This window comes from Melozone crissalis, unplaced genomic scaffold (assembly GCF_028551555.1).
Source record: "Melozone crissalis strain CALT ecotype California unplaced genomic scaffold, PUWL_Pcris_2 ptg000039l_1, whole genome shotgun sequence".
Classification (NCBI taxonomy): domain Eukaryota; kingdom Metazoa; phylum Chordata; class Aves; order Passeriformes; family Passerellidae; genus Melozone; species Melozone crissalis.
The window spans coordinates 7199308-7226333 of record NW_026535817.1 but is presented as its reverse complement, the minus strand read 5'-3'; the positions used below and the strand labels follow the sequence as shown (position 1 = coordinate 7226333).

General features: G+C 42.7%; 1 protein-coding gene across 1 annotated transcript in view; it reads left to right on the top strand.

Annotated features, from left to right (window-relative positions):
• Positions 1 to 18241, top strand: part of SPATA5 (spermatogenesis associated 5) — a 161566-nt gene extending 143325 nt beyond the window's left edge. The window contains 1 exon segment of the mRNA XM_054283792.1: positions 17924 to 18241. Within this exon segment, the coding sequence (XP_054139767.1) occupies positions 17924 to 18100 (177 nt within the window). The 3' untranslated portion in view covers positions 18101 to 18241.
• The last annotated feature ends 8785 nt before the right edge of the window (positions 18242 to 27026 follow it).

The window sequence follows — 27026 nt, the reverse complement described above, 5'->3', positions numbered from 1 at the left end:
TCAATTCAAAATGACTTTTTCAAGATTTCCTTTCAATTTTGTTGCTAAATGGAATGGGTGAGGTTGAATTTGACCCTTTGTTTATTTGGCTTTGCATTAAATAATATATTCTGCTTGGGAAATATTCTATACTCTATTCAGCAGAATAGAATGCTTCTGCAATTCTGCTTTTGGATGCACTTAAAATTAGAGGGAGTTGGTTTTATGAAACAGAGAATAAAAAAGAGTGGTTTTTCACATTTTGATAGATATACTCCAGCATCAACATCTATTTTCAGCCTCTTTTGCTGAAAGCAAATTTATAATTCTTTTGCTAAGAAAACTGAGCAGCCTGGACTGATAATTTGCTGGCTGCACTTGTACATGGACCCAGGTGTTCATGTTCTTCTGTTTATATTGACTCCACAGTTGAAAGATAAGACTTTCTGTCTCAGGTGGAAATGGTGAAGTTGTAGGAAATAGGTTTCAGAAAAAGGAATATTTAGTTGATCTGTATCTCAGAACGTATTCTGTTTGGAAAATGTATTTAAATGATTGTGTGATTATACATAGTTGTGGGCGACTGATCTAGTCTGTTGCTGCAGGTCATGGGAATAGTCATAAAAAGTATTTACTGTGGATGTGAACCCGGATGTGTGCTTTCCCAACATGTTTCCCATATGGTCTGTAAGTAAACAGTAAATCCGACAGAGAAGAGCTGAGGAAAGAGAGGAAGTGGGTACGTGGGGATTCTGCAGCATTAAAACCCTGCATGGTTTGAAGCCCTAGCTTGTTTTGTCTCTGAACAAAAAAAAAAAAAAAAAAAAGAGCAAGTCTAAACAGAACAAAGATGCTCTGAAGACCTAGGAACCCATGGAGATTCAGGCACTTGACAAAAAACCCTAATTTTTTTATCAGAAAAGCCTTGGTAGAAGTGCAGAGTCGAGTGGCCACCTCTAGAAATGAGTTGCTATTTGCCCACCTACACTTACAGCTGTGGCAGAGCCTGGCATGCATCTGCAGACTGCAGCCTGCAAATTCTTTTCCTGAAACCAAAAACTAGTTTTAGAGGATTGCTGGTTCCATTTTGACAACTCACCATTCATGTCAGACTGTCCCTGTCAGACATGTGATTCCCCCTTGGTCCCCTCTGCTTGCTTTGGGAAATCCGAACAGGGGAGGCAGGGATGTGTCAGATGGTCTCAGTGAGGGTGGATGAGGGTCTGAAAGCACTGCAAAAATGCTTTTTTTTATTGCAGCTGAAGAGCACACAAGAAGTCCTGAGTTGCAAACTCTGTACCCTGGATGTGTGAGTGGGAGGGTAGGAGTTGTACCTGGCAGGAGAAAAACTGTTTTCACACTGCCATTTCAATATATATGAGAAGTTTCAATCTCTACTCATATATTTGCTCTGTGTTTATCTGTTTTACCTGATTTACCTTTAAAGCCATCCCAAGTCTCTGAATTGTTGTTTCTCCATACTTGTAGCCTAAGCAGGCGATCTTTTAGCCACCATGGCAATTCCTCTGTCACTGAAAGAGGCCATTTCATAGCTCTGGTATCTCAGGCAGGGAAATTTTCTCTTGGATACAGCTCACACAGGCTTTCCATGCCCTGCCATCCCTGTGATTTTCCTGATTTTTGTCTTCTTTCACAGACTAAAGAAAGTACAAGTTTTCAGTGGGAAATGATTGGGAGATTAGAGAGAAGAAGTTGGCTCCTATCCAAAGGGTGGTGAGATATATTAGCACAGTTTGTAAGATAAAGCCAAATCTCTATTCTCTGTTACCTTGTGAGACTCCAGCCTAGGGCTAAATGCAGCCACAGACGAATGCTCTTGTACTTCTGAGGGCATGTCAGTGTGAGGAAGTTATCCTGGAATGAAATAGGCTGTGAATGTAAATTCAGTAGCTGCTCCAGCCTAACATCCTGTGGAGACAAGGCCTTGGTGAAGTGGCTAAAAGCAGTGGAATGACTCCAGTGGCAGCTGAGGGTGCTGAGCCCCCTCTGCATTCCCCCCTCAGCAGCCAGCCCTGCAGGCAGAGGATGGGCTGGACACCATCTCCCAGGCCTTTTCTTTTCCAGTAGGAATACATGATCTAACCATCTTTGCAATGGCTGCTTTTCCTGTCATTGTGGAAATCAGATTTATTGCTCATATTATCAACTGTCAGAATGAGGTGGATGAGGTGATGGCCAGCAGTGTTACCATAGGTGAGCACAAAACATAGTTTAACACTTGCTGTCATGGGGAATATTTTATCTCTGCCTTCTCTTACTGTTTTTTGTCATTCCTACAGATTATCACTCTGGCTTTGATTGTCTCTGTGGGTATCTAGGGTCTCTTAGCGTGTGTTTGTAGTGCTGGAGAGATCGGTGTGTGCACACATTCTTCCTGTGGTACTCTGGGAGTTAAAACTCACCTTTTTTAATGCTTGAGAGGTTGCTACACACCAGTTTTTAGGCCTGTGTGGTGTGTTTCAGTTGTTACCTATTCTTTATGGTCTGCTGGAAATGAGTGTTTATTTTTAAAATGCCTTTTCCCAGATTAAATAGAGCATTAATTAGTGCGTGAGAGGAACAGGGTGTATTATTCCACCGCAGCTTTCCATGGCATTGAGAGCTCATTACCAGATGTAGAGATCATAAACAAACACACATGGCTGCTGCATGTAAATCTCCTGCAGGAGAAATTACTGCTGATCTCTCCTGATTACATCATTTTGTCTTCCAGCTCATTAATACACCTTTGACCATGGAGACTATTTAGGTGCTAATAACTCACAAAGCAATGTACAGGAAGCATTAGCTTTCCATATTTGTTAAACATTTTTCCATCTGGAATTCCTGTCCATGGTCTAGACTACTCTTTTTTTCTTTTTTTTTTAATTTTGGAAGAGTAGTTGTGGAGTCAAAAATTTTCCTTCATAATTAGTGTTTGCTTCCACAAGGTCTATAGCAGGATATACAAATAGTCTTCCCAAAGCCACATGAAGATGATGATACAGAAATTAATCTGAAATTACTAGGCCAAAGTCTTTGCTGGCACAATCCCCAGGGGAGTTGTGCCAGCAGGTAAATTGGCTTAAGGATGAATAAACTTAATGAAATCTGGGAATCACTACTTTAGGACTTGATCCTGCCTGTTACTGAGGAATTGAATCCCACTGCAGTAACTCCCATGGCAGTCCCTGGAATCAGTCCCTGCCATGCCAGGCACTGCAGTGGCTGCTGTAACCCCTCCACTGCTGATGGTCCATGAGGTTTGGGACATGAATGAGCGCTGACCTGAGGAAGGCAGCTCATCCCAGGTGTCAGCAGAGCTTGCTAGGTGGTGACAAAGGAAATTCATGGCAGAGCCAAGACTGTAATCCTACATTCAGTCCATCTCAGGGATTGTCAGATGGCTGACTCCTGTTAGGAGTGACTTTTGCCTAACTCTACCTTGGCAGGTAATGTTTCACATAGTCTGGTGGAAAAGACCTCTCCCACATTTCTCATCCCTTTCCCAAACTCTCCAAGAGCACCAGCCACACACTGCCTGAGCAGCTGACCACAGCAAAATGACCTGGCAGGGATGAGTAGCCTTGTACCAGAGACCAGAGTTTCTTCCTATTTTCCTTTTACTGGAGACACCAATATATAAAAAATAGGTAGAAATATAAAGCCCCAAAGGAATGTGACACACTGTCATTAATCTCAACTTCTTTCTCTGACCAGAGCATCAATTGTAGCATTTGTAATTTGATTGAATCCTGCATTAAAATCTGTCTTTCCTTCTGATAGTGGATGTTACTGAATCCAAAGTTTTGCAGAGCCACCAAGTACCATCACCTTAAAGGCAAAAAAGGTCTTGTTTGTTCATGGTACTTGTCCTGCTCAATGACTTATAGTTTCCATGTAGCTTCCAATTATTAAAAGCAGAAAAGGGGTTTGGAACATATTTAAGCATGTGCTTTACTTCAGTGGTGTTTGCTGACATCAGAGGAACCCAATCCAGATGCCTGTGTGCTTTCAGGGATGCTTTCTTGAAACAAGGGGAGAGGAAAAGAGAGGAGCCTCTCCTTCCCTTCTTGGCTCTCCTCTTTTCATGTGTGAGTAACACACTGTGCGCCTGGTTTTGTTTAAATCCAAGGATGGCAAACAACCACACTCTGCGAAAACTTCCTAGTTCTTCCCATCCTTCTTTATGGTTTGTTTTTTTTTTCTTCTTGCCATTGATATTTGGGAACCTGTGGAGACAAAGTGATGTGAAACTTGGAGGTCTGACAGAGGAATTTATTCTGGCAGTGGCTGTGTGAAGCCCTGTGGTGCCATGAAATCCCCCTCAGTTCCACTGCTTGCTTTGCTTTTTCAAACACAGCCATAGCTGGGCTGGTGCTTCATTTGCAGGGGGTCTGTCAGAAGACAGGGAGATGGATGGGAGAATCTCCCAGCTCACAGGTTGGTTGAATTGCCTCTTTTAAGGTAATAACATTCCTGAAGCTTGTTCTAATATTTTATAGCTTTTGTGAAAGACCTGGGTACTTGTCACTAAATTACAAGGCTGTGAGCCCAGTAAACCTGTTGGTTCTGAATCAGGGGTGCTTGATGTTCAGATGAATTTGTATCCCATTAAATGGCAGTTGCAATCATCATGTACTTCAACTCTACAATAAAAGATTGTGTGTACAGGCTCATCTTTTTAAAAGGGAAATAAATTTATAGGGATTTTGTTTGTGGGTTTATGTTTTGGGGTTTTTTTAAACAGCGAAACATTCCCTGACAGGTTTGCAGCAGCTAAGCAAGATGTGTGTTGAATTCACATTCACATGTAAGTGTTCTGTGGCTGTCCCTGCTTTGCCAGCTGCTCACTTCATGTGGTGACAGACCAAACAATTGCTAAGTGACAGTGCTGAAAACAATTTTGCAGGTTTCTCAAGAAAGTGTAAAGATGAGACTTCTCCACCATCTAAGCTTAAGGGCCATGTGCATCACATCTGAAATATTCTAGACTTTGTAAAGATGAGAACAGGAATATTTTGTAACTATGAGTGTACTCACCTGGGGCACTGACAGCTGCATGTCACATCTTTTTCTCCCCACCAAAGTTTGCTTTATGTGAATAGGGTTAAGCTGACCCTAACCATGAACTCTACTGCTGATCAGAGATTTCAAACACACCCTGCTGTGTGCAAAAATGTCAGTGTGAACTCATGTTGAAGCAGTATAGACTTGATTAGGATCTCCTTTTAATCGAGAAATCATATTACAAAGTACATCTTCCCCAATAGTTCTAAGAAATGCCTTGTGGCAATTAAAGCAATTGCTTGCTTGGTAAATAATACCAGGAAGAAATCTAGCACATTTTACTGCTTTTTTCCCCTCCTAGATACATACACTGTGTTAAAGAGAAGGATCAGCAGTCCATCAATAGTACATAAATTCAGAAGTCCCTTGGTGGTTGATTTAATAATCCAAGTAGTGTGTACTAGCTAAAGGAGAACTGGGAAGTAGTATGCACACTCACTGCAAGGTTGTCAGGCAGTACTTAGTTATAAATCTTGCAAAACTGAAAAAAACTCACCCTGATAAGATTACCAAAACATGACAAATGGCAGCCATAAATAGATTTTTGACTTCCTGCTCATCTCTTCTTTCTCCTGCCCTTCGCACTCTGCTCCGGTGTAACAAAGCTGTCAGGGCTGTGCAGCTCCTCCAGGTGAGGGTCAGCTCTTGATATATTTTTGATCGTTGTGTGAAGTTCCCCTGTTAGTATGTGGTCCCCTTTTTAACCTCTTTGCAGATTCCCCCGATTATCCCAAATCACTTTCACATGGAGCTGAGGTTAAGCTTTATTTCTCTTGGCTCGTCCCTTCCGTAGCAGACACTTTGTCTTCACTTTGAAAGGACAAAGCGATGTTCAGCTGCCTGGGCCTGCACCCAGCATTTGATTTATACATTATTTAATTTCCTTTAGAAAATTGGAAGCAGAACTTTAGGAGTGGAAGTCAGTCCTTTTCATTTGTTTAAGGATCTTTTAGGGCTAATATAATCATCGATAGTAGATGTCAGCATGATTAGGGTGACTTAAGGTAAAGCAAAGAAAATTGAATACCAGGAGAAACTCTTTCGCAGAGGAGAGGGTGCCAAGATTTATAGCCATGCACAACATCTGTGGGTTATGAATTGGGGCATTAAAAAATGAAAACAGAAAATCACCAGGTTTTTGAGTGACACATTGAAAACACCTGCCTCCCCTGGCTGCAGGCTGGGGCAAGAAAGGCTCTCGCCCTTTGCGATACGTTTGCAGTCGATCCTTGGAGTGTGGGTCTCTCTGGAACTTAATTCAACCAAGGAACTAATTCTGCAGAAATTCCTCACTGAGTCCAGAGGTTTGCATTTGGGCTGACACTGCATTCACTCCTGCAATTAGGTCTGCGCATGGCTCTAAGTGACCGCCAAGACAATTTGAAAATTTCTCATGCAGTGGAGTCAGGAAATTAAAAATTAACTCTGGAAAGGACATCATATAATATTTGTCAGTGTGGTTTGAGTGCTGTGTCCACTGAGGGGTAGAAAGTCCTGCTCTCACCAAAAAAAAAAAAACAACCCCAACTGAAAAGTTGAAATATGCCTTCCATGGGATTTTGCATGATCCACAGCTGAGGGAAATATGGGAAGGGGAAAGGCCTGTGGCATGCATGTGCTTATGGATACAATATGACTTACTTGTGGCCTTTAATTTAGCAAAATAGCATTTAATGAAGCAGAGTGAGAGTCCCACATTGTTTCAGGCTCCCTGGTGCTACAGCTGCTGTTCCCAACATGGATATGTGAGGGGAGAAAGGGCTTCGGTGCTGCTGTGGTGCTATGCCCTTCCAAGTCTCAGAGTCATCCATTTGATCTGGAAGTCACTTCATAAATGGGAAGGGCACATTGCAGCACAAGAGAGGCTTTCTCAATCACAGCCCTTTGAGCTAAAACAACCACCTTCACGACTCTGGGCTGCTGAGAAGTACCAGTTGTGTGGTGTGATGCAAAATAAAAGGAAGGAATGAAGTCCAGCTTCCCCGTGACATTTCATGCATTTAAAACTTGCTCACCCCATAAAAAACAAATGATTGATATCAAAGAATCTTCCAGATAGCATGAAAAGTAATAAATATGATACCAAGTGGGAAATGTTAAGAACATCTGCTCTTTGCAGTACTGAATAATTACAAAGCTGAGAGAAAATAGCATCTGGTTTTTGGTTCAGTATGGAAAACTGTGCTTCTGTGGCAGCATCCTGGATGTGGCGTCCTCATTCTTTTGGTCACCTTTTATTGTTTTTGCAGAGGCATTAAGACTTTCTGTCTGTCCTGCTATCTGTACATCTAGTGTGAAATGAGTAAATGCAGTACACAGGGAAGTGGAAAGTTCACACTTTCTCATGCACACAGACAATTCCTGAGCAAATCAGAGCTCACTCTTGATAAGGATCTGGAAACAATACCAGTTGTAGAAACCCACTCAAGGCAGAAAGAGCAGCATCTCCTAAGGACAAAGTCAATGATACAATTGAGGTGTCCTTTTTCTCTCTCTCACAGACTCCTGTCTATTTGGCAGAAGCTGTTGGATGCTGTCATCCTTGGGGTCCTCTGTGCCATGCAAAGTGGGCTGCTGGGTGATTCCTGAGCCTGTTAGATAGGCTGGAATGGCTTCAGGGAGAGCAGTTGTGCTTTATTGTGTCATTGTATAACTTGGCCACACAAATCAGCACGGTAAAATATTTATGGAAGTTCAGGAGAAGGCATATGTGTGCTGCAGGCTCTAGCTAGCAAGAGGAGTGCACCTACAACTGCAGGTAAGAGGAGCTGATGGTCTTTTCCTGTGTATTCACTCGGGCTCTGGTAGGCAAAGCAGCCCTACAGCAGGAGGCAAAAAACCTGATGGTGACTTCAGTTTGTGAGTGTCCCTCAAAGTGTGCCTCAGGATCATTTCAGGACTGTCCTGCCACTGCTTGCATGTTTCTTAGTGCCTTTTTGTGATCTTTCTGCTGTGGTCCTTAGTTGTGTTACAGTTTCTGAGCTCACTCTTGTGACATCCTCCTTTGGGCTTCATCCTCTACTTCCTTAAACACTACTAAGCATAAATTTCCTACTTTTCTGGCCTTAAATTGTTTGAGTATCATGCTAGACTGCAACTTCTAAGTTAAAATGCTGTTAATATTAAAAAGCAAAGCTGCATACAACATGGAGGAAGGGGAAGGGACACTCCTCTGCTTCCCCCGTGCATATTTGCAGAGATGCTGAGGGTAAATTTTGAATGTGAAGCATCTTTGTGAAGAGAAATTCAAGTGACCTGTTTTCTAAATCTTCATAGTGTTGGAAATTTGCATTACGTTGTCTTGCCTAGACAAGGAAGGAAGGGGGAAAAAACCCAAGAGACCAATGGAGGTTTTTGCAATAACATGGCACAAGTGTAGAAGGAGTTTACAGTTATGAAAGAGAAGAATTTGTTAAATTAGATCTGTTATCCATGGAGTAAGCAGATCTGGATGACTTTCAGACATTATGTGGATTCAGTTTCCTCAACTGGAGGAGGGAACCCAAATTTCAAATTGTAACATTAACAATGCAAAAGCAGACACCTTAATTGACTTTCTGTTCCATTAAAATATAACCCTTCATCAGTCCTTAACTCAAGGTAATTGTTGGTACCTCACTTTTCTTGTTCCATATATTTGCATCATTCATGGTTTCTTTTCTTGCTGCAATTGCTTCATTTCTTTTCTTGCACAAGCAAACCCTGCATTAGAACTTGAGTAAGTTCTTTTCCAGCATTTTTTGCTTCCTCCTTTAGGAGTAATAACCATACACAAAGGCATTTTGCTGGGGCTTAATGGTATTGCTTTCTAGGTCTGCCTGTCCTCCCAGCCACACTCTGCCTCCCTGGAATACAGGCATGCAGTAGTCCTCCTCCCTTATTTTCCTGGGAAACATGAGCAGCTGGTGCCATGGGAAGCTCCAAGAAGTAAACTTAGAAACAGCTTGAAATTCCTTTAGCTTTCTGCTGGGGAAATAGATACTCCACAGGAAACATCTCACACCTTCCAGGAACTGAGAACCCAATAAATAAAGGCTAGAGAGCTTCCATTGAAGGCATTATGTGTGTTCTCCCCGAATGTCTTTTCTCACCTCAACCCAGGATGTGAATGCACGTGTCACCAAGAAAGTATAACCCTTACTATTGCAGCATTTGTGTGCTTTCTGTCCAAATTGACAGAAAAACTAAGTTTCTAGGAGACTTGTCATTATTTTTAAATGAGTGAGTTTGCTTTTACTGTATTGTATTATGATAGCTCATATGTAGGTAACTACAATTGCTATTTTTAACCTGCTGTGTAAGGTCCAAATCAGGACAATATTTGCCATGGCTCCAAAGACAGGGTGAAAGGCAGAGTTTAAATGAACCATGAAAAAAGTATTTTTTTTGCTTTCCTTCTTTGCTAGTTGGATTCAAAAGTTTGGGGTTGTAGCAACCTTTAAATGGTGATATAATGTAATAGAAATGTGGCTGGAGCTGAAAGGAGATGAAAGACAGTTTTAGACTGGCTGTGTTCTATTGACCAAAGAATAATATTTTTAGGGAAGGGAGAGCACTTCTTCCAGTTCTTTTTGCAGAGTTGCTTTTGTTTGCTTTGTTTTGATAGGAGTCTGAGGCCTCTGCTCAGGTTAAACTTGAGAAAGGAAAGAATTATCTTCCAGTGCAAGAAATAGGGAATAGGCTGAGTATTTCACCCAACCTTGTAAGTGCCTCGAAATCTGAAAAGCAAGCAAGCAAACGCAGCAACCGCTTAACACCTCCACCCTGATAGGTTTCATAAGGTGGGAGCTGCCAAATCTGTTTTATACAGTTTTTTTTTCCTAGGGAGAAACTCATGACAGCCACAGCTAATGATGAAGTCTTCCAGTTTTAAATTTTTAGTTGCATAATCCAATCTCTCTTGCTGGCGGCGTTCGGCAGAATACCCTTGGCTCTGTGTCCAGGCCCTCTGCAGCACCAGCAGACTGTGAGTGAGAACACAGGATTCTCTTAATTACTTTTAATTAAAATGAGTGCATGCACACACACACACACACAGAGAAAGACTCTGTTTTTCTAGTGGCTTGGCTTCCTTTTCCTCATTGAAGGGAAGAAGTTAAACTTTGCCATTAAATGTTTATATAAAAATGAAATAATTCTGAGGTTAACCAGAAATGCAGCTTAATCTTGTATAGAAACACACATGTGATTTTTTTTGGGGGGGAGGGCTTGGTTTTTTGGGTTTTTTTTTTTTTTTAGTTGCACAAATATAGCTGAAACTTGAAGTTGGCAGAGAGTGCTGTTTAAAAATATTTAGTCCCAGCATGTAAAAACTCGTTTTGTTACGGAATTCCTTTGTGAGAGGTGTAGCTATGCCATGTCTCTGCCAAAGTGATGGGAGCCATATCGGCGGAGCGCCTCTTGGAAAATAGCTGCGTTTTGGGCTTGTAGTTACAAAATTGAAATCGGAATTTACATGTTTTATACATTGCTTGGAAGGATACCACATCTAGTAATATTTTTTAAGAGAGTGGAAGGAAGAAAAAAAGAAAGCTTGCAGATGGAGCCGAGGCTTTGCTCTGTTAGAACATGTTGGGATGAGCAGAGGTATGTGTGATGACACTTAGCATGTACCATTGAGAGCTCTGCTTTATTCCCCTTAGCTGTCATCATGTGCTGGAGTTATGATACATACACCTAATTTTGGCTACATACCTCATCTTTCCCTTCCCTGGGCGTGTGTGAGCTTTATAGAATAGCAGGAGCTACTGATACATGTGATGCTGTCTGCTGCCCGGGCACAGCCCCTGCTCAGTTTCTGGTACTGGAAGAGCAATTAAAGGCAGCATTTTGGGGTCACTCTGCCTCATTAATTGTTGCTATGATTGTCTCACATGTGCAGCTGGCCAGTTGTCTGGCTCAGCTCTTGGTTCACCATCAGCTGATTCTGAAGCCTGGCTGAGAGGAGGAGAGAGCAGGAGGACTTGGTCTTTGCTGTGGCCACCATGGAAAGGGTGAACCTTTCATGGGAACCCCCCTCCTGGTCAAATCAGATGTATTCAGGCAGCAGGACAGCTTTGTGTCCCCATGCAGCAACCTCAGGTAAGCTGTGGACACCCACACACGTGGTCACCTGTACATTAAGCCACAAAATTACACAAATAAGCAAATGGTACATCAAGTTGTGCAGACTGCTCTGAGCTAAGGTCACTTACAGACATCATTAAAGGAGCTGGTTTTATTCAATTACATGTGCTTAACAATTTCTCATTAAAGGAATCAGGAATAGCAGAGATCATTTGCTCTCAGAGACACAGGATACACATAATCCTGGGTTTATGGTTTGGGATGGAAGGGACTTTAAAGATAATCTCATTCCACCCCCTTGCCATGGCCAGGGACACTTTCCACTAGACCAGGTTGCTCAAAAAGTAATAGCTGTCCTTTACATTTAAAAATTGCAAAGATGCTGCCTCATCAGTACAGACCTGTTTTAAAGTAGGCAGTCTAATGTCTGCTTATAATGAATGTCTCTTTAATAAACAAGGGAAAAAGAAGTCTATATTTTTATGGAAAATAATATCTAATTGTAGACTGTCATTGCTGAGGGTAGGAACTCATCCACTCCAATGCAGTGTTCCTAAATACAAAACTGTAGAGATGTAAGTGCTTTAAGTTGAGGAAAGATAATAACAGTTTACAACATAGATGCTTAGAGATCAAAGATGCCTCTGTCTCACTGAGGCTCTTGTGCAGCCTGGGAGGGCCTTTCACTCTTCAGCTGGGAAAATTTTAGGGAGCAACATGTATATATCCTAAGCACATCCACTCCATAGGTCCCATAGTTCAGCACCTGAGTCTGAGGAGTGAATGGATACTGTCTGAAAAGCATGATGCTAATACACTTCATCGTTTTCTGGTTAGAACAGATTATTCACCTTTGCAAAATGCCCAGATGTATAACTGTATAATTTTGTGAATACCCATCCATGGAAGTGTTCAAAGCCAAGTTCTGAGCAGCCTGGTTTAGTGGAAGGTTCCCTGCCCATGGCAGAGGGGTCAGAACTAGGAAATCTTTAAGGTCCCTTCAACCCAAACCATTATTTGATTCTGTGATCCATCCCATTTAAATCTACACAGATCATAGAACTGAGCAGAATGAGGAGGTGCACATACAGGGTGATTCTTTGTCTTTCAAACATTGGTCAAAATTTATCACAAGGTGTTAGTTCCATAGTATTGGAAACTTTTTCCTCTATACAGAACAAGATTTTTAGCAATCTGTAACAATTTCTCTGAGCAGTCAAGAGAAAAAAGCTGTTTTCTTGTCTTGCCTTGGTTTATACATAAAACAGGGGAAGGTGAAACACAAGAGAAGTACTACATTTAGGCCTTTTTGAAGCACATCAAAAACTTCACCTCTCAGCAGCTAAGACCCTCTCAGTTTATTCCATTTTAAAGAAAAAATTATACTTGTGACATCTTAAAATAGCATTTTCATCTAGGGCACATCTCTGTGGCAGCTCCTGGAGCATAACTCATCCCACTTGCTGTGCTCCCCACTCCTCCCATGCCGACTTGTCGAATCCCCCCTGAGCCCATCTCAATACCCCAGCAGCAAGCTAAGGCTCTTTTTATTTTATTTCTGGATTAGTTTTCTGATGGTCTGCTGCATTGAATCGGTGAATGAAAGGGCCAGCTTAGCACCGGAGCCAGCACAAGAGCGGGGCGGGAGCCCGCAGCCGGCAGCGGGTGGTGCCTGCACAAAGAGAGGGGGAAAGCGGGGCCGTGGCGTCCCACACCGAGCAGGGGTGACCTGCTGGGGGTGGCACAAACCTCGAGGTATTTTTACATCTCTGCCCAGCACTGCTCTGAGCCCCCCACAAATCCCTTGTGGGAAGTTGTGCGCTGCTGGAGCCGCGTTGAATTATTTATGTGGATTTTAAGAGTACAGTCAGCAACCTCTCCCGTCTCCTCTCTGCCTACAGAGCAGCTTCTCGCTTTGGAAAGGCATCCATGCCCACCTTTTCCCTTAGCCCCAGGTGGGTCCTGAGAGCTTTCCAGCTATCCCTGTTTAGTGGGGATAAGTCTTTTCCTGTCACAAGGCAGCTCCTGGCACAGGGGTAGGGCAGGAATTCACCCGAGTGAGACACAGATGTCGGGACCCGGGGGTTATTCATGTCTTTTTCAAATGCCGTGTGTGAAGCTTTTATCCCTCCCTGGCTGAGCGGGAAAGGCGAATCCCCAGACCTGGTCCCGGCTCCCTTTGAGGTGCCCGGCGGGCGCTCAGCCTCGCAGGTACTGCTCCGCCAGGAAGAGCCCCAATTTGTGCTATTCACAACCCGCGGGGCACTATTCTTGTTTCCAGGCTCCTAATCCCTCTCTCACACACAATCCCTTACAACTTTAACTGGCGGGGTGGAGGAGCGAGTTAAAAAGGAAGGAAAAAGGAAAATGAAACACAATGTAGAGCCAGGCAGTGGCTGCCAGTTACGGCGCACACAATCGACACCAGCTGCAGCCCAATTAAACCCGACATTCACAGGTGTTCCCAGCACACTCGGCCCTAACAAAACCACTTTCTTGAAAATACCTACGGCTTTAACACAGAAGAGCTTTTTTTTTTTTTTTTTTTTTTTTTTTTAAGGTTCTTTAAAGCTATTTAGAGCACTTTAAATACAAAGAAGCTGAAAAGGACTTCGAGTCGGCTGGAAAGAGTTGGTGCTTGATGCCAGAATGGGGGAGAATTGGCCCAGCTGAAGCAGCCAGTGTAACCATTGGTTTCTGGGGAAGGATGGGTCGGGCTCAATGCTGGTTATGCAGGGAACAGTAACTGGCACCGGGCATTTTATTGTTGCTGGGAGTGGAACAGGGCAGGAGAGAACGACTAGGTGTAAATCCTTTTCTGCTGCGGGGCTCATCGTTGTTTGTAGCATAGCTCTGGGCTGGTATGTGGCTTTGATTCTTACTGATCTCTGTGTGTGTGGCTCAGACAGCAAATTTTAATTCTCCTTTCCTCCCAGGAAAGCTTGATTCTGGTGCCTTTTTCACTTTGAGGCAGATTCTAAATGAATTTATTTTCTGATCTTAAAGATCATTCCTGAGATAATAAATCAGTCCTCCAAGAAAGCACTGCACTGGGTTTTTATACATGAATTTAAAAGTATTCTCATGGTAAGAGATGACTGTAGACAGCAGATGAACACATTGGTCAGTAAATTGCTTTGACTCCATTTGAAATGAGAATTCTGTTTTATAAACTTCCTTTGATAATGATACTAATAATAACCAAAGTAGGGGATACTCTGGTACTCTTAGATTCAGCAGCTTTTTACCCCACCTGGCTGCCTCTTTACTGCTGCAGTAGCACCCATGCAGTTACGGTAGGTACAGCCTGATTACCTGGTGTGTTGCTATTTAATCACTGCTGTCTTTGACAATTGCTTGATGCCTTCATTACTGCCTACAGTGGGTGCTGAAAGCCACTCTGGATTCAGATGCAGTTACAAAATATCTATTTTGTCCCTCCACACAGTGAGATGCATTTTTGCCTTTGGAACAGGACTAGGATGTTATTCCTGTTCCTCACAGCACACAGAGATCCAAAAGACTGAACTTTTATTTATCCTTTTTTTGTGTACTGAAAAGGTAAAAATTAAGATCCCTCAGTATTTTTATTTGAAACTCATTAAGAATTGCCTTGCCGGTAGGTAATGCTGGTTCTTAGCATTCATTTATCGAGGTAGGCAGATGCTGTTCATCCTACTAAATGCAATGGAGAAAAAATAATATCACCCAAGCTTCAAATTCACAAATAATTTGGCCTAAATTAGGTACTGTCACTTGGGAAGAGATGCTGGAGGCAGCGTGGATAATGTTCTGAGAAAAATGCTCTCAGCACAAATACAATGATGAGAAAGGAACTGCAAGCAGCCCAGGGACAGAGCTGTGGCCTGGTACAGCCCCCTCTGTGCCCTGCGCAGCTTCAGGCACTCAACAGTGAGAGCTCAGGGCAGAACTGGCCAAGGCAGCAATGGCAGGTGGGAGGAAGAATGGACAGGTTGGGCAGGAGCAAGGTCTGAGTCACTGAGGACTCTTCAGCTTGCAAAAACTTGACTGGGAGGGAAGGAGATAAAGCTCTGTAAAATCATCGATGGTGCAGGGAAGAGCAGATGAATCACCATTCTCATAACACAGGGAATAGGAGGACTTGCTGAAATTGCCAGGTTTAATACAAACAAAAGTGCTTTATTATATAAGGATGATTGGACTGTGGCACTTGATACAGGGTGATCTTGTAGAGGCCAAAAGAAGAAGTGATTTAAGAAAGTCACAGGGGAAGTTCATTGGGAATGGACCTGTTGCAGGGTTTTAAAGCTGGTGGTGTGGATGCAGCTTCTGGGTTTGGAGTGCTGCTAAGCCTGGAAAAAAATCCATGTCTTGCTGCAAAGGGTCTCCTTCCTCTGCTGTCAGTTACAGCCTCTTCTGTGGCCTTCCCTTTTTTCCTCAATCCACAGAAATGACATTTAAAAGCCCTTCTGTTGCTCCATCTGGTAAGAAATGTCCTAATGTGGCTGTGACAAGGAGTCTCCATGACAGACCAGTGACCTTAGGCCAATAAGGTCTGAATTCACCAGATGAATTCACCCTCCTCTCACTGTGGTTACACCACTACTTGTGTTTGCTTTCCATGAATGATTGAGTTTTATCAGCTAGTGAGAATGCTTGTGAGGACTTTTTTTTTTTAAAGTTTGCATACTGAACAAAGCAAAATAATCAAACTTGCCGTGTTGAATCTCTTACCTCAGAAACCTGATCCCCTGGGTTAGCCAAGGAATGGAAACAAGTCCATGTGACTCTGTGACCAGACACGAGGGCCTGCATTTTCAACACTGTGCTCTAACACCTGCTGTTTATTATTCAATAATATAGAAAAGATTTAGTCCACAAAAATTCTGAGTGCAGCCAGGAAAAGGGAGAACAATAATTTATGCCTTAAATGTATGCCTTCCCTTGTCCCTTAAAAGCAGCTGAAATGCTTTTAAGAAGCCAAAAATAAGGAGTTTTCTGGTGCTTCCTCATGTCTAGTGATTTTCAGTTATCACAGAACTTATGGTTCAGTATTTAAGAATGAAATTAAAACAAAAAAAATCGTTTGGAGGTGAGTTGCCATCACTCACCTCCAAAGGAGGATGGTGTTGGCAGAGCACAGAGAACAGGTGAAAGCTTCATCAGAGCTATCAGCCTGTGGGTGAATTCCTCCTGAGTGTATCGGTGTACAAATGAAACAGGAAGAAATAGGATGGGCAGTGCTGTTCCTTCAGTTTTGGATGTGACAGCTTGACAGTGTCTCCTTTAGCTTCTCCTTCACTAAACCAGCTGCTGACAAGTGAACACCTTGACAGTGTCACCCTGCTTCAGCATTTCATGCTGTGGATAGGTGATGGTGTCTGTGAGAAGAACAGGGCAGTCAAATCCTGCTGGACTGCATTGGGGGATTTTTTTAATAATGCCCGTGAAAACTTCCAGAGAGTGTCTTCATTTTGTGGCCTTACTGGAGTATTCATCAAGGGGAAATGGACCCCTCTTTCAACACGGGTTCTGAGTCCAGAATGCTTGGGATCTGTTTTTCCATCACCAGTCTTCTCCCTTGTGAAAGAATTCTGGGGTCAGTGGTAGGCAGGGAGTGCAAGGGGTGTTTGATCTGGTGCAGGTTTTTTTCTTTAAATAGCTTAATATTCCTGTTCGAGATGGGGACGCAGTCACAATGTCTGCTTAGAGAAAAACTTGTACAGAAAGACCAGGGCCTCTCTGTTAACTTTCTGGGCGATGTATTACTGATCTCCACAAGAAGCTGGTGCACTAAATCTCAGCTGCATTTCCACCTTCAGCTGTCTCTGAAGTCCTGAAAAGCATTAAAATGCGGAACAGCAGTGTTTAGCTTTGGTGCTCATTAGAGCAGCACAGAACTAATAGTAATATTGTTGTAACTTGACAAAGCCATCTAAATCCATGCATGTTTTCTTGTGAAAGCTTCCTAAACATGCTGCTAAATCCCCTAAAAAGCTACTAAACGGCTTTGGCAACCATTAGCAGAGCATAAGCGAGGGAACTCCTTTCAGTAAGTGAACAAACAGAGAAAATATGCTGAATAGCCGGACAAATGTGTTTCAGTTGGCTCTTTCATTTACAGATATAAGGGAACAGTCAATATCAATCACTGTTTTCCCTGTTGCACTGGAAATCACAATATCTCTTTTCATTCCACAAGCTCCTTTCACCACAGTAATGTGTCTTTAGAGTGACACTGGCATCAGTCTGTTTCCGCTGTCTGAAGTCCAGAGAGCTTAAAAACACATTGCAGGGTATGAGACCTTAACCTTCCTCCCCTTCCACACACCCCTCTCCTCCGAGCCTCCTTTTGGAATTAATTGTTTTTATTTCTTTCCCAGTGCAAGGCTGGGAAAGAAAAGTGCCCGCAGAGCCTGGGAATATCTGCTCTTGCACTTTGGGGATGGAAAAATGTATCGTCGGTGGTTGGGATTTGAATTTATCGGGTGTTGTGGGAAGTTCAACACAAGGTAATATGATTAGCAAGTTAATTTGCAGCATGCTGTAATGTGAAATTTAATGTACTGTGCTTTAAAGTTCGAGCTACATCCTGTTTTTTGGATGTCCTAATCGCCCACAACTTCATTTATTTAAAAAAAAATTAAAAAGTTGGGAAAACTCTACTTGTGATTATTTGGCATTTGGAGTGATTTGATGTTCTTGGGTTCGCTTTCTTCAAATAATGTTGATAATGATAATGATGATGATGATGATAATAATAATAACAATAATAATAATAATAATGATGATGCTGTGTGGTTGGTTTTTTGTTGTTTCTTTGCAGATAACAGCAGTGTGCAGGGAAGCAGCCCTCCTAGCTCTTCAGGAAGACATCCATGCCAAATCTGTCGCTGGCCGGCACTTCCGGAGCGCACTGACGGTCGTGAGCCCGAGGATTCCCGACTCGTTAATCCAGTTTTATGCAGATTACCAGCAGCAAAGTGGACTGCACGCGCTCTGAAAGGCAAATTAATACATTCCCCATTCACTGTGTGAATGGCACATTTCCTTTGTGAAGCTGTCAGAAGCCAAAGAGTTTTGTACTGTGAGCGAGTGGAGTGTCTGGAGTTAACTGAGTGTGGAATTGCTGTAATAAAAGTTCCTGTGGAAGTTTTGCGTGTCATAGGCATTGTCCTAAACTTTAGATGTTACCATAACCTGCCTTTTAGGGGTAGTCAGATTTCTGGTTTAAGTCAGTTTATCCATGTATCAAAAAAACCCCCAAAGATCAAATTCTGAAATGTGGTGGATTTGTGGCCCTAAAGAGAGAAGCAACAAATGCTGTTATTGTCTTGATTTGTTCCTACCTCAACCACAGTTGATCCCAGTGAGAGGCCTCATTACAAAAAATGCTTATAATTATTGTGAATTTTTTGACTTATGATCTCCAGCAAAGCTGCCAAACAGGCTTTCTGAGATAAAGCCAAGGCATCCTGATTGATTACAGCCAAACATTTATCTTTAGTCTTCAGCAGCTCCTTTTTAGACATGCTGGCAGGTAGGCACCTTGGAAAACTGTCCAGCCCTTCACTGGCCTGAACTCACTGCCAGGTGTCAGCAAAAGATTCTTGTTGTTCATGTTTGCTTCCATCAAAATAAATAGGAATGTTGATAAAGTAGATTATTTAAAGCTGGCTGCTTAAAATCCATAATGAACCCTAATTAATGGATGAGAAAACCTCCTTGCAAGAACTGTTATAAATGACCACAAAATACTTCAGGGACAGATAAAATCTCCTCAGGTTGTTTCTTTGTTATATCGTCTGTTGAAACGATGACAGGTCCTTGTGGGCTCTCTGTTCTTGCTCTCAGGATGAAATGCAGTTAAGCAAACTAATATTCAGGTTTTTTCCCCACAACAGAAAGGCTGAGCTTTTCTAGTCCAGACATAAACAGTTGAGGGAAAGATAAACCAAAACCAACACAAACTTCAACAGAAAGGTAATTTCTTCACCTTGATTATGGTTTTTCTCTCTTTACTTACTTCCACACTGTACACATTTTGTAGCTTTTAAACAGAAATCTACTATTTTTAAATGATAGCTTTTTTTATTACTCTCATTCTAACCTATTGTTGCTGTAATTTGCATTTAATTTTATTATTGCTGTAAAGGATTAGAGGATGAGGAAAAGGGGCTCCTTTACTTAGTTCAGCTGATGTGTATGAGGTTTTTTTCTTTTCTTCATTGTTTGACTCTTTAGTATTCCAACAGACAAAGGGAATTAAGAAAATTATAAACTGGAAGAGTTGCCTTGGGGATCAAGACTGCATCTGAAACTACTTTATCCTTCTTTTCTAAATTCAACATACTCCAACTCGGAGCTCAGGATGTGAACCATTCATCATAACCATTAAATTTTTGAGGTTTCCAGAAATTAAATGCCATACCTTTATCCCCTGGCACTTCACTCCAGTGTGTGCTCTTGAAAGGAGGAACGAGAGATTGCAGTTTTCACTGCCAATAATGAATTCTGTTTGTGATTTTGTAGCCTAAAAATAACACTACGTGCTGCTCCAGATGAGTGTTAAAACTAGCTGGCCATTCCTTGGGAAGTGCTCAGTTTATTGGGAACATGCACCAAGGAGTGAATGTGAACTGAGAAACTACAAGAGAGGCAGGTGGGAGCTGGCTGCCCTGTCCCTTTGTGGAACCCTGCTGCCATCAGAGGGAAATTTTGCACACTAGGAGAGAATGCTGACCTATGTCTGCTGTTTGTGCCTCGGGAAAAATCCCATCCCTGCAAACATTTATCCTTGTACCTGTATGGTGCCATATTTATCCACAGGGCACCAAATCTCTGGATACACACCAATATGCTTGAAGTGATTTTAAGTGTAGGAAGCTCCTCTTTTTATTCTTGGGTTTGTGGCATTTGATTTTTTTTTAAAAGTAAGAAATTATAAAAAAATAAGCAATGACCAATTTGTGAAGTCCCCAGGAGGTGTCTGTTGCTTCCAGAAAATTCTGTTTGGAAAACTTTGCCGGTATGATGATTCCCTGTCTCTTTCCTAAAGAAAGATCACTGCTACTGTGGATGAGCAAATTGAAACATGGGTATGAGAATTCTGGAAAATGACCAAAAATTTGGTTTTGATCAAAACACAGGGGCGGTGTAGCCCTTTGGTAATGCAGCTTGCTGAGAGCTCTTGCACCCTGAGCCTCCCGTTGGAACTTACTGATGAGGGCACTGTAGGACAGAGCACTCCAGGAGCATCTCCTGTCATTTACAGGAGCAAGTTTTGATTCAGGGCTGACTCCTCACAACGTGTTTTGCTGAACGCCTCGTGCCTTGGCACCCTCTCAGTTCTGTTCCAGAGTGAGCCCATAAAAGCCTGAACACCTCTGTGCTGCAGAGCAGCTCAAAGATAGAGGCACTCTCTCTTCTGCTGGATTTTGTTGTTGTGTTTCCATGAGATTTAATTTTAATAAAAGGATTGAGGCTTGGTGAATTTCAACAGAGAAGGCATCTGAGAAGAATATGTCTGTCCCATCCTCTCTTTTACTGCTTAGATTCCTAGGCTTACTTCTTTAAGTTTTTGAGAAATAGTCTTTTTCCTGCCTGCTGTTATCTTTTGGAGCTGGATTTTGGCCCAGATACTGCTTGAGTCGCAGAATTGTTAACATTAAATCAACTTCTCAACGTTTCAGGCACACTTTGTTTAAATGCAAAATCTAAATCTACCTTTTTTCCTGCAATAACAACCTCTTGCAAAATGGTATAAAATGTCTTTTGACAGTTTTGCCAGAAATTACCGGAGAATATTTATGATCAAAATGCAAAATTGTCTTAACTTGAAAAAAACTTCAGTCCTGTGTTCTACCTACTGCATAAAACAGATTTTCACTGCAAGCATGATATACAATTCTTAATCCTAGAAGAAGGAATTAGGTTTATTGTGGATAATTTTCCTGCAGCCTCTAGATGAGAGCAGAGTATAACTTTTACCAAGCTCAGGTGCAAGGGCCAACATCAGAGACAAAATCAAGATCATTTATTTCAAAGGTGGTTATTCAAAATCATTGAATTTAGACTTTAGATTTGAAATCAGCCCTTTCAAATATTATATCCTTAAAGCTGATTTTTGTGGATTCTGTATCCTGGCTCTTTCTTTTCAGCTTCTTTACTCATTTTGAATGTCAAAGTGTGGTGATTCCCCTCTGGAAGCTGGACACATGCCAAACAATGCTCCAGGAACTGAGTATCCATGGAAGGCTGGGAGTGATGTTTCCTAGTGAAGCAGGAGTCTGACTCTGCTGATAAGAGTGTGAAGAGGGGAAAAGTGGAAGTCAAATCTGGTGTTTTGTCCTGTAGTGCCCAGGAAGATGAAGTTCAGTGATGGGCACAGGTTGGTGGGCAGGAGAACTGTCTCTGCTTATTGCAGTCAGGGCTGTGAGGAGCCTGACCCTGAAGGGTTTTGGTTCTTTCTGGCTCTGCCAGAGAAAGCAGCTGATGAAACAGAATTGCCAGCACTAGAAATGCTGGTGTCCAGGGACTGTGGTATCCTAGTATGTAGTGCTGGAACTGGGGAGGAATTGGACCTCAAAGATGAAGAGTCACCCACTAGAAGGTACAACCTTGGTAAAAGGCCCTGAAAGAATTAGTAAAAAGCAGGCACAGAGAACTTGCCTTGCTTGCTGTGATCCCAGAGTTGGGATGAAACCAGCTGTGCTTCCATTCACACTCCTGAGCTATGGGATTACTCCTGGGGCATGGCAAGTGGTTTGCAGTGGGGGCAGAGTTACATTTGGAAAATCACTTTTACATTGGGACCCCTTTGTATTTGTATTTAATATTGTTGCTACAGTTGTAGTGAATTGGAATAATTTTTATCTCCTAGGAACCCCAAAATCTTTCGCTGATGTTTTTTTTTCCCTTGACATGGAAGACAATACCAGAGGTGACATTAATGTGTGCAGTTCGATAGGCAGCTTTTCCAATGTAGTAGGTGCAAAATTGCTGCTGTGGCTGGGCATGCTTTGCCCATTTGGCAGGCCAGCATCAGGAAGACAAACATTGCAGCTGAAACGTCCTCCTGATCTCGGGGTTTGTGTCTGCTCCTTCTGCAAGTGCTACCTGTTCATTTATTAATCTCCTCTGCTGGAAACTTCACGGAGCGTTTTCACCGGGGCTTTATGCGTTCTGTGTTAAACATTTTAAATGGCGTCATTCTTCTGCACAGACAAATCCAACAGCTCCAGAGCCCTGACAGAGAAGGAGATGTGTGTTTTCTCTGTTAACTGGCCTGCCAAGGACAGGAGGGATGAGGGGGGAGAGCCCCTGTGTTTGCGTGGCAGGACTCCAGTGAGAGCGCAGGTGTTGGGAGAGAAGGCAATGGCAACCAGATGACATTCCTTCCCCTTGGACTAGCCATTGCTCAAACTGATTGTGGGTCCAGCAGTTGGACTGGATGATCTTAATGGTTCATTTCCAACCTAAATGATTCTGTGATACCCTTCCAACAAAAGTGTTGTCTGCGCGTGCCTGTGTAAAATCCATGACATTAAAGCTTGGGTTCCTCTGACTAAAAGATTAGGGGGGTGGAATCACACTTGGCAACCACTGGGAAGATACAAGAAGGTAATCCAGACAGTGATTTATCCCAGCTGAGAAGTGAAGTACCTTTCTGGAGGTGCTGATGGGGCAGCTGATGTCAGAAGAAGCCCTCAACACTTACCTAGAGAACACTTACCTTGAGGTAGATGGAAGAAATTGAAAGCAGCAACCCTTGATACATGGAGAAAAATATTTTATCAACTTGTGCAAATATATCCTGTTTGCCTAAATGGTTATGGAAATGCTGCTGGTCTCTTCCTCTCACACCTGTGTGTGTGTGGCATTAACCATGCACCCCAGGGATTTTTTAATCTCTTTTGCTAACACTGAGGAGTTTTCACATCCCTGTTTGGTAAAATGGCTCTGCCGTCAGCCAAGTGTGGAAAGGGCTTTGATAACATTCAAGGTGAAACACTTGTCAGCTCTCACTTTATCCAGGAACGGATTATCTGGGCTGTGGAATAATGAGGTCATGTCTTTCCTCCACACCGCTGGCAGGAGCTTCGGATTTCACACAGGGGCAGCTGCTTACACCAAGCCTGCTCTACTTAATACCTTTAAAGCTACCCTGCCTCCCTGTCAGCGAGTTCTGCCCAAGCTGAGGGTGTGAAACTTGCTCACACAGCCTCCTTTGCAGGGCCTGTGAGGGGCTCCTGGTGCTTGGATTGCTGTGCTGTCCCAGAGTTGGGTGGCTGGGATGCAGGAGCGCAGGATGTGAGAAGCAGAGTGACCTGTGCATGGCTACTGCACGTAAAATACAGGAATGTGGAGCCGGATTTGGGGGTGGGTGGACCAAAGCCATGCAGCTGTTTCCAGGTGTCCCATGAGCTGCTTGCAGTCTGAATCTGCAGCTTTATTGCAGAGCTGTGGCAGTGAGAGTGTGGCCATGGACATGAGAGATCCCTAAAGCACACAAGTTGTGGGTGTTAAAGCCTATGGGTGCTTAAGTAGATTAGCAAACAAACAAATCCTTTAATATTCTGGAATGCTTCCTCACCACCTAAGTAGGGATTATTCCTTCTGCCTAGTGAAAAGTCTGCCTTTCAGATAGCTGTGCTCTTTAATGATTTGTACTCTTCAGTTAAAAAAAAAGAAAAGGAAAATCTGAAAGTGTATCAAAAGTGTCTGTGTGGATTTCAGGAAAAGCACAAAAATGATAAAAAGAGCTCTTAAAAATATTCAAGACCCTGTGAAAACTGAGGTTGCTGCAGTGCAGGCAGTAGCATATGTAGGATGCTGCACCACAGAAGTTGCTACAATTTTATCCTTAAAATTTGTTTTACACAGCCCACTACAACTCTATGTACAAATACATGACACAACTCGCCCACCACTTTCTTCCTAGCACTGTGAAAATCTTGGTTAAACTGTCAGCTTTCTATCTGAAACATTCAGAAACAACCAGTTACCTTGGTCTGATTCCACTTCCAGGCTTTCATCATCTGGGATTTTGGTAAAAAGCTGCTTTTGTTAATGTGTAATGCCTCATAGTAACCGGTTACACTTTTACTACAAAGGGGTGTTTTATTTTCCCGAGGGATGAATAGTAATCAAGGATCAGCTGGTAGTGCCAAGTGCCCTGATAACACAATTGGCTGCATACAGCTTTGTTAGGCCCCTTCCTGCACTGCCTGGCTGGGAGACTTTAAGAGAAGATGTTGGGAGAGCTGTTCTTTACCTACTGGGCTGTTGGGGAGCTGAATTTTGGGATCACTTTGTCTGCTGGGTGAGGAGGTAAGAGCTGGCTTTGGAGCACATGAAGCCCTTACTGATTAAGGACAGCAAGGGGAGGGTGGGAGAGGGGATGGATGGAGAAAATGCTTGAAAATAAACATGTGAATTAGCAAAGTTACCCTGGAATTCATCACTGACTGATTTTTGTGGAAATGTGTGGGGGTTGATGGAGTTGGAAGGAGACAGAAAGTGGGAATACTGATTCTAATCAGAGTAGGGGCTGATTTGTGTTATTTTGATGCTGATTTAGGTAAGCTGAAGGAGGGCTGCAGTCACCCTAGCCGGTGGTAGGAAGTGTCTCACTGCTAAGCACAAAGTGGAGTCTGGCTTTGATCTCATTAACCCCATCAGCACTGGAGTAGCAGGTGTGTTTCTGGAGCTTGACTCTTTCAGACCCTTGAGGTGCATAGAAAGGGGCAGAGGTTACTTCAGAACCAAAAAAGGTAAGACACAGATCTTCCTCTTGTGATTTTTTTCAGAAATTTAGGGTCCAGTAATGGTATCAAGAGAAATGAGGGGAATTCTGCCCCTTTTTTCAAAGAGAAGAGGAAAAGTTGAAGGAATAAAAATTTGAGGAGAAGTGGGGATTTCTAAACTCCACAAGAAAAACAATGAGATGGAAAAGAAGGAAAACCCACAGCAGCAATAACAGGAAGAGCATCTTTGCAAACAGCTTTGCACAAAGGTGGGCTTTATATCTTGCAGTCAGTTCTATTAGGATGTGACTTAGCCTGATTTTTTGAGAATACTCAATATCCTTAATAAGTGCCCTATGATTTTAAGCTGGATTTATCCTGCTGGATTGTCTTGGGAGGAAGGGTCACAGCTACAGAAGTTGAGCCCAAGCTGTGCAGACTACTTTGAGACTTCTGATTTAAAAATAGGATATAGAAGTAAAGTTGTGTGTTAGCTCTAAAATTCCACTGTATCATCAATTAAGGGACCCCTACCTGCAATGACTTTGACAGTAGAGTCTGGGTGGAAGGAAAATAATTGTGGTTGTGACTTGCTGAGCCCCTCCAGTTGTAACACACTTGTCCTAAGTGAGGGCTGGAAACAAAACTCACATCATAACCTCAGGTTTTTAATCTCTGCAGATCATAATGAACTGTTTTGAAAGGGTGGTTGGAGGGTTAAGCTAGGAAGGACAAACTGGTAGTGTAATAACATCTATATTAAAAATAAAAAAACCCCAACCAACCAACACAGATGTAATGTATTATATAATCTCTGTTAAACTTGCTCTGGGAAACCCTCCAAGAGCCAGTGTCAGTCTCCATTTTGTACAAGTCTGTACATAACCTTTGTAAGAATTTGTGTGAAGTTGGGTGGGGAAACAGAGAAATACAAAGTGAGAACAGAATGTAGCCTGGCCAAAGCCTTTCTGCAATGGTGCAGTAAGAGCGGGGACACAGGGGGGTTTGCTCCTTCCTGGGCCTTTCCCACCAAGCCACCCCCCCAGCACAGGTGCTGTCAGCCTCTCTTAGTTGCTTACAGATGCAGCATTTAATGAAATCACTGCTAATAAGTAATGGATAGAATAAGACAGGGGCTATGCCACAGGGCTGTTTGTTCTCCAGGAGCTCGGGCACTGCCTGTCTCAGCATAGATGGTGTTCACTTCCCTCCCAGCAGAGTAACTTGGAACAGAGTGCATTCAGGCAGGGTGTTTGGATACAGGGGGAAAGCTGCTGAAAACAGAGGAATTACAGTGATAAATCCCCTTGTGAAATGTGAAAGAAGCTTTTTACACTCTGCTGACAAAACATCAGCCCGACTGTATCGATCTACTGCTGAGCTCTTGCCAGCTTCTGTCCTTTCCACCTTCCTCCTTCCCTGGAACTCCTGTCCTAGTCAGCTCTTCTTGTGACACTTTTGGAAGCCATCTCTCTTAACAGAGGTGTTGTTGTGCTGTCTCATTCCCATTCCCTGCCAGGAAGGATTGTTTTCCTCTACACAATTCAGCAGAGCAGCTGCTGGCACTGAAAATATTGATGATGTGGAGGTGATTTGGAACATTGCAAGTTTCCTCAAACAAACAAGTAATGCAGTTACATTCAGTTACATTTGGCTGAGCTATCCTGTCATGAAATACACTGAGAAAATTTTTTTTTCAGGCTTTTTAAATTTTAGTCTGAAACCTAAGTTTAAAACAGAGCTGATGGACCAACTGCTGTCTAAGCTATCTTTAACAGGAACAGTAGGGCTGGTTTAGCTGTTCCTCAAGGAGCAGACAGGGAATAATTCCACATTTACTGCATCTCTCACATTACCTTTGAGTCTTTATAAACACAAACTAGGATATATATGGGTATCCTAGTACCTAACAGCATGTGGAAAGAGGGATGTGATTTAGAAAATGCATGCCTTGGACGTTCTCAGCATCTCAGCTTGGTTTTCCTGACATGATGCCTCCTTTCAACCCCTTTTTTCTTTTCCCACAGAGGTCTGACAGTAGGAATTGTCCCTTCCTGCCTTAGAAAGAACTCTTGAGCAAATTATTCTTTCTGTGTCTTCCTAAGAAGTGCTGAGCACTTTTACTTTATAGCAATTGGCACCCTGGAAAATTTAAGTCTGCAGAAGCTAATGAACCTACAG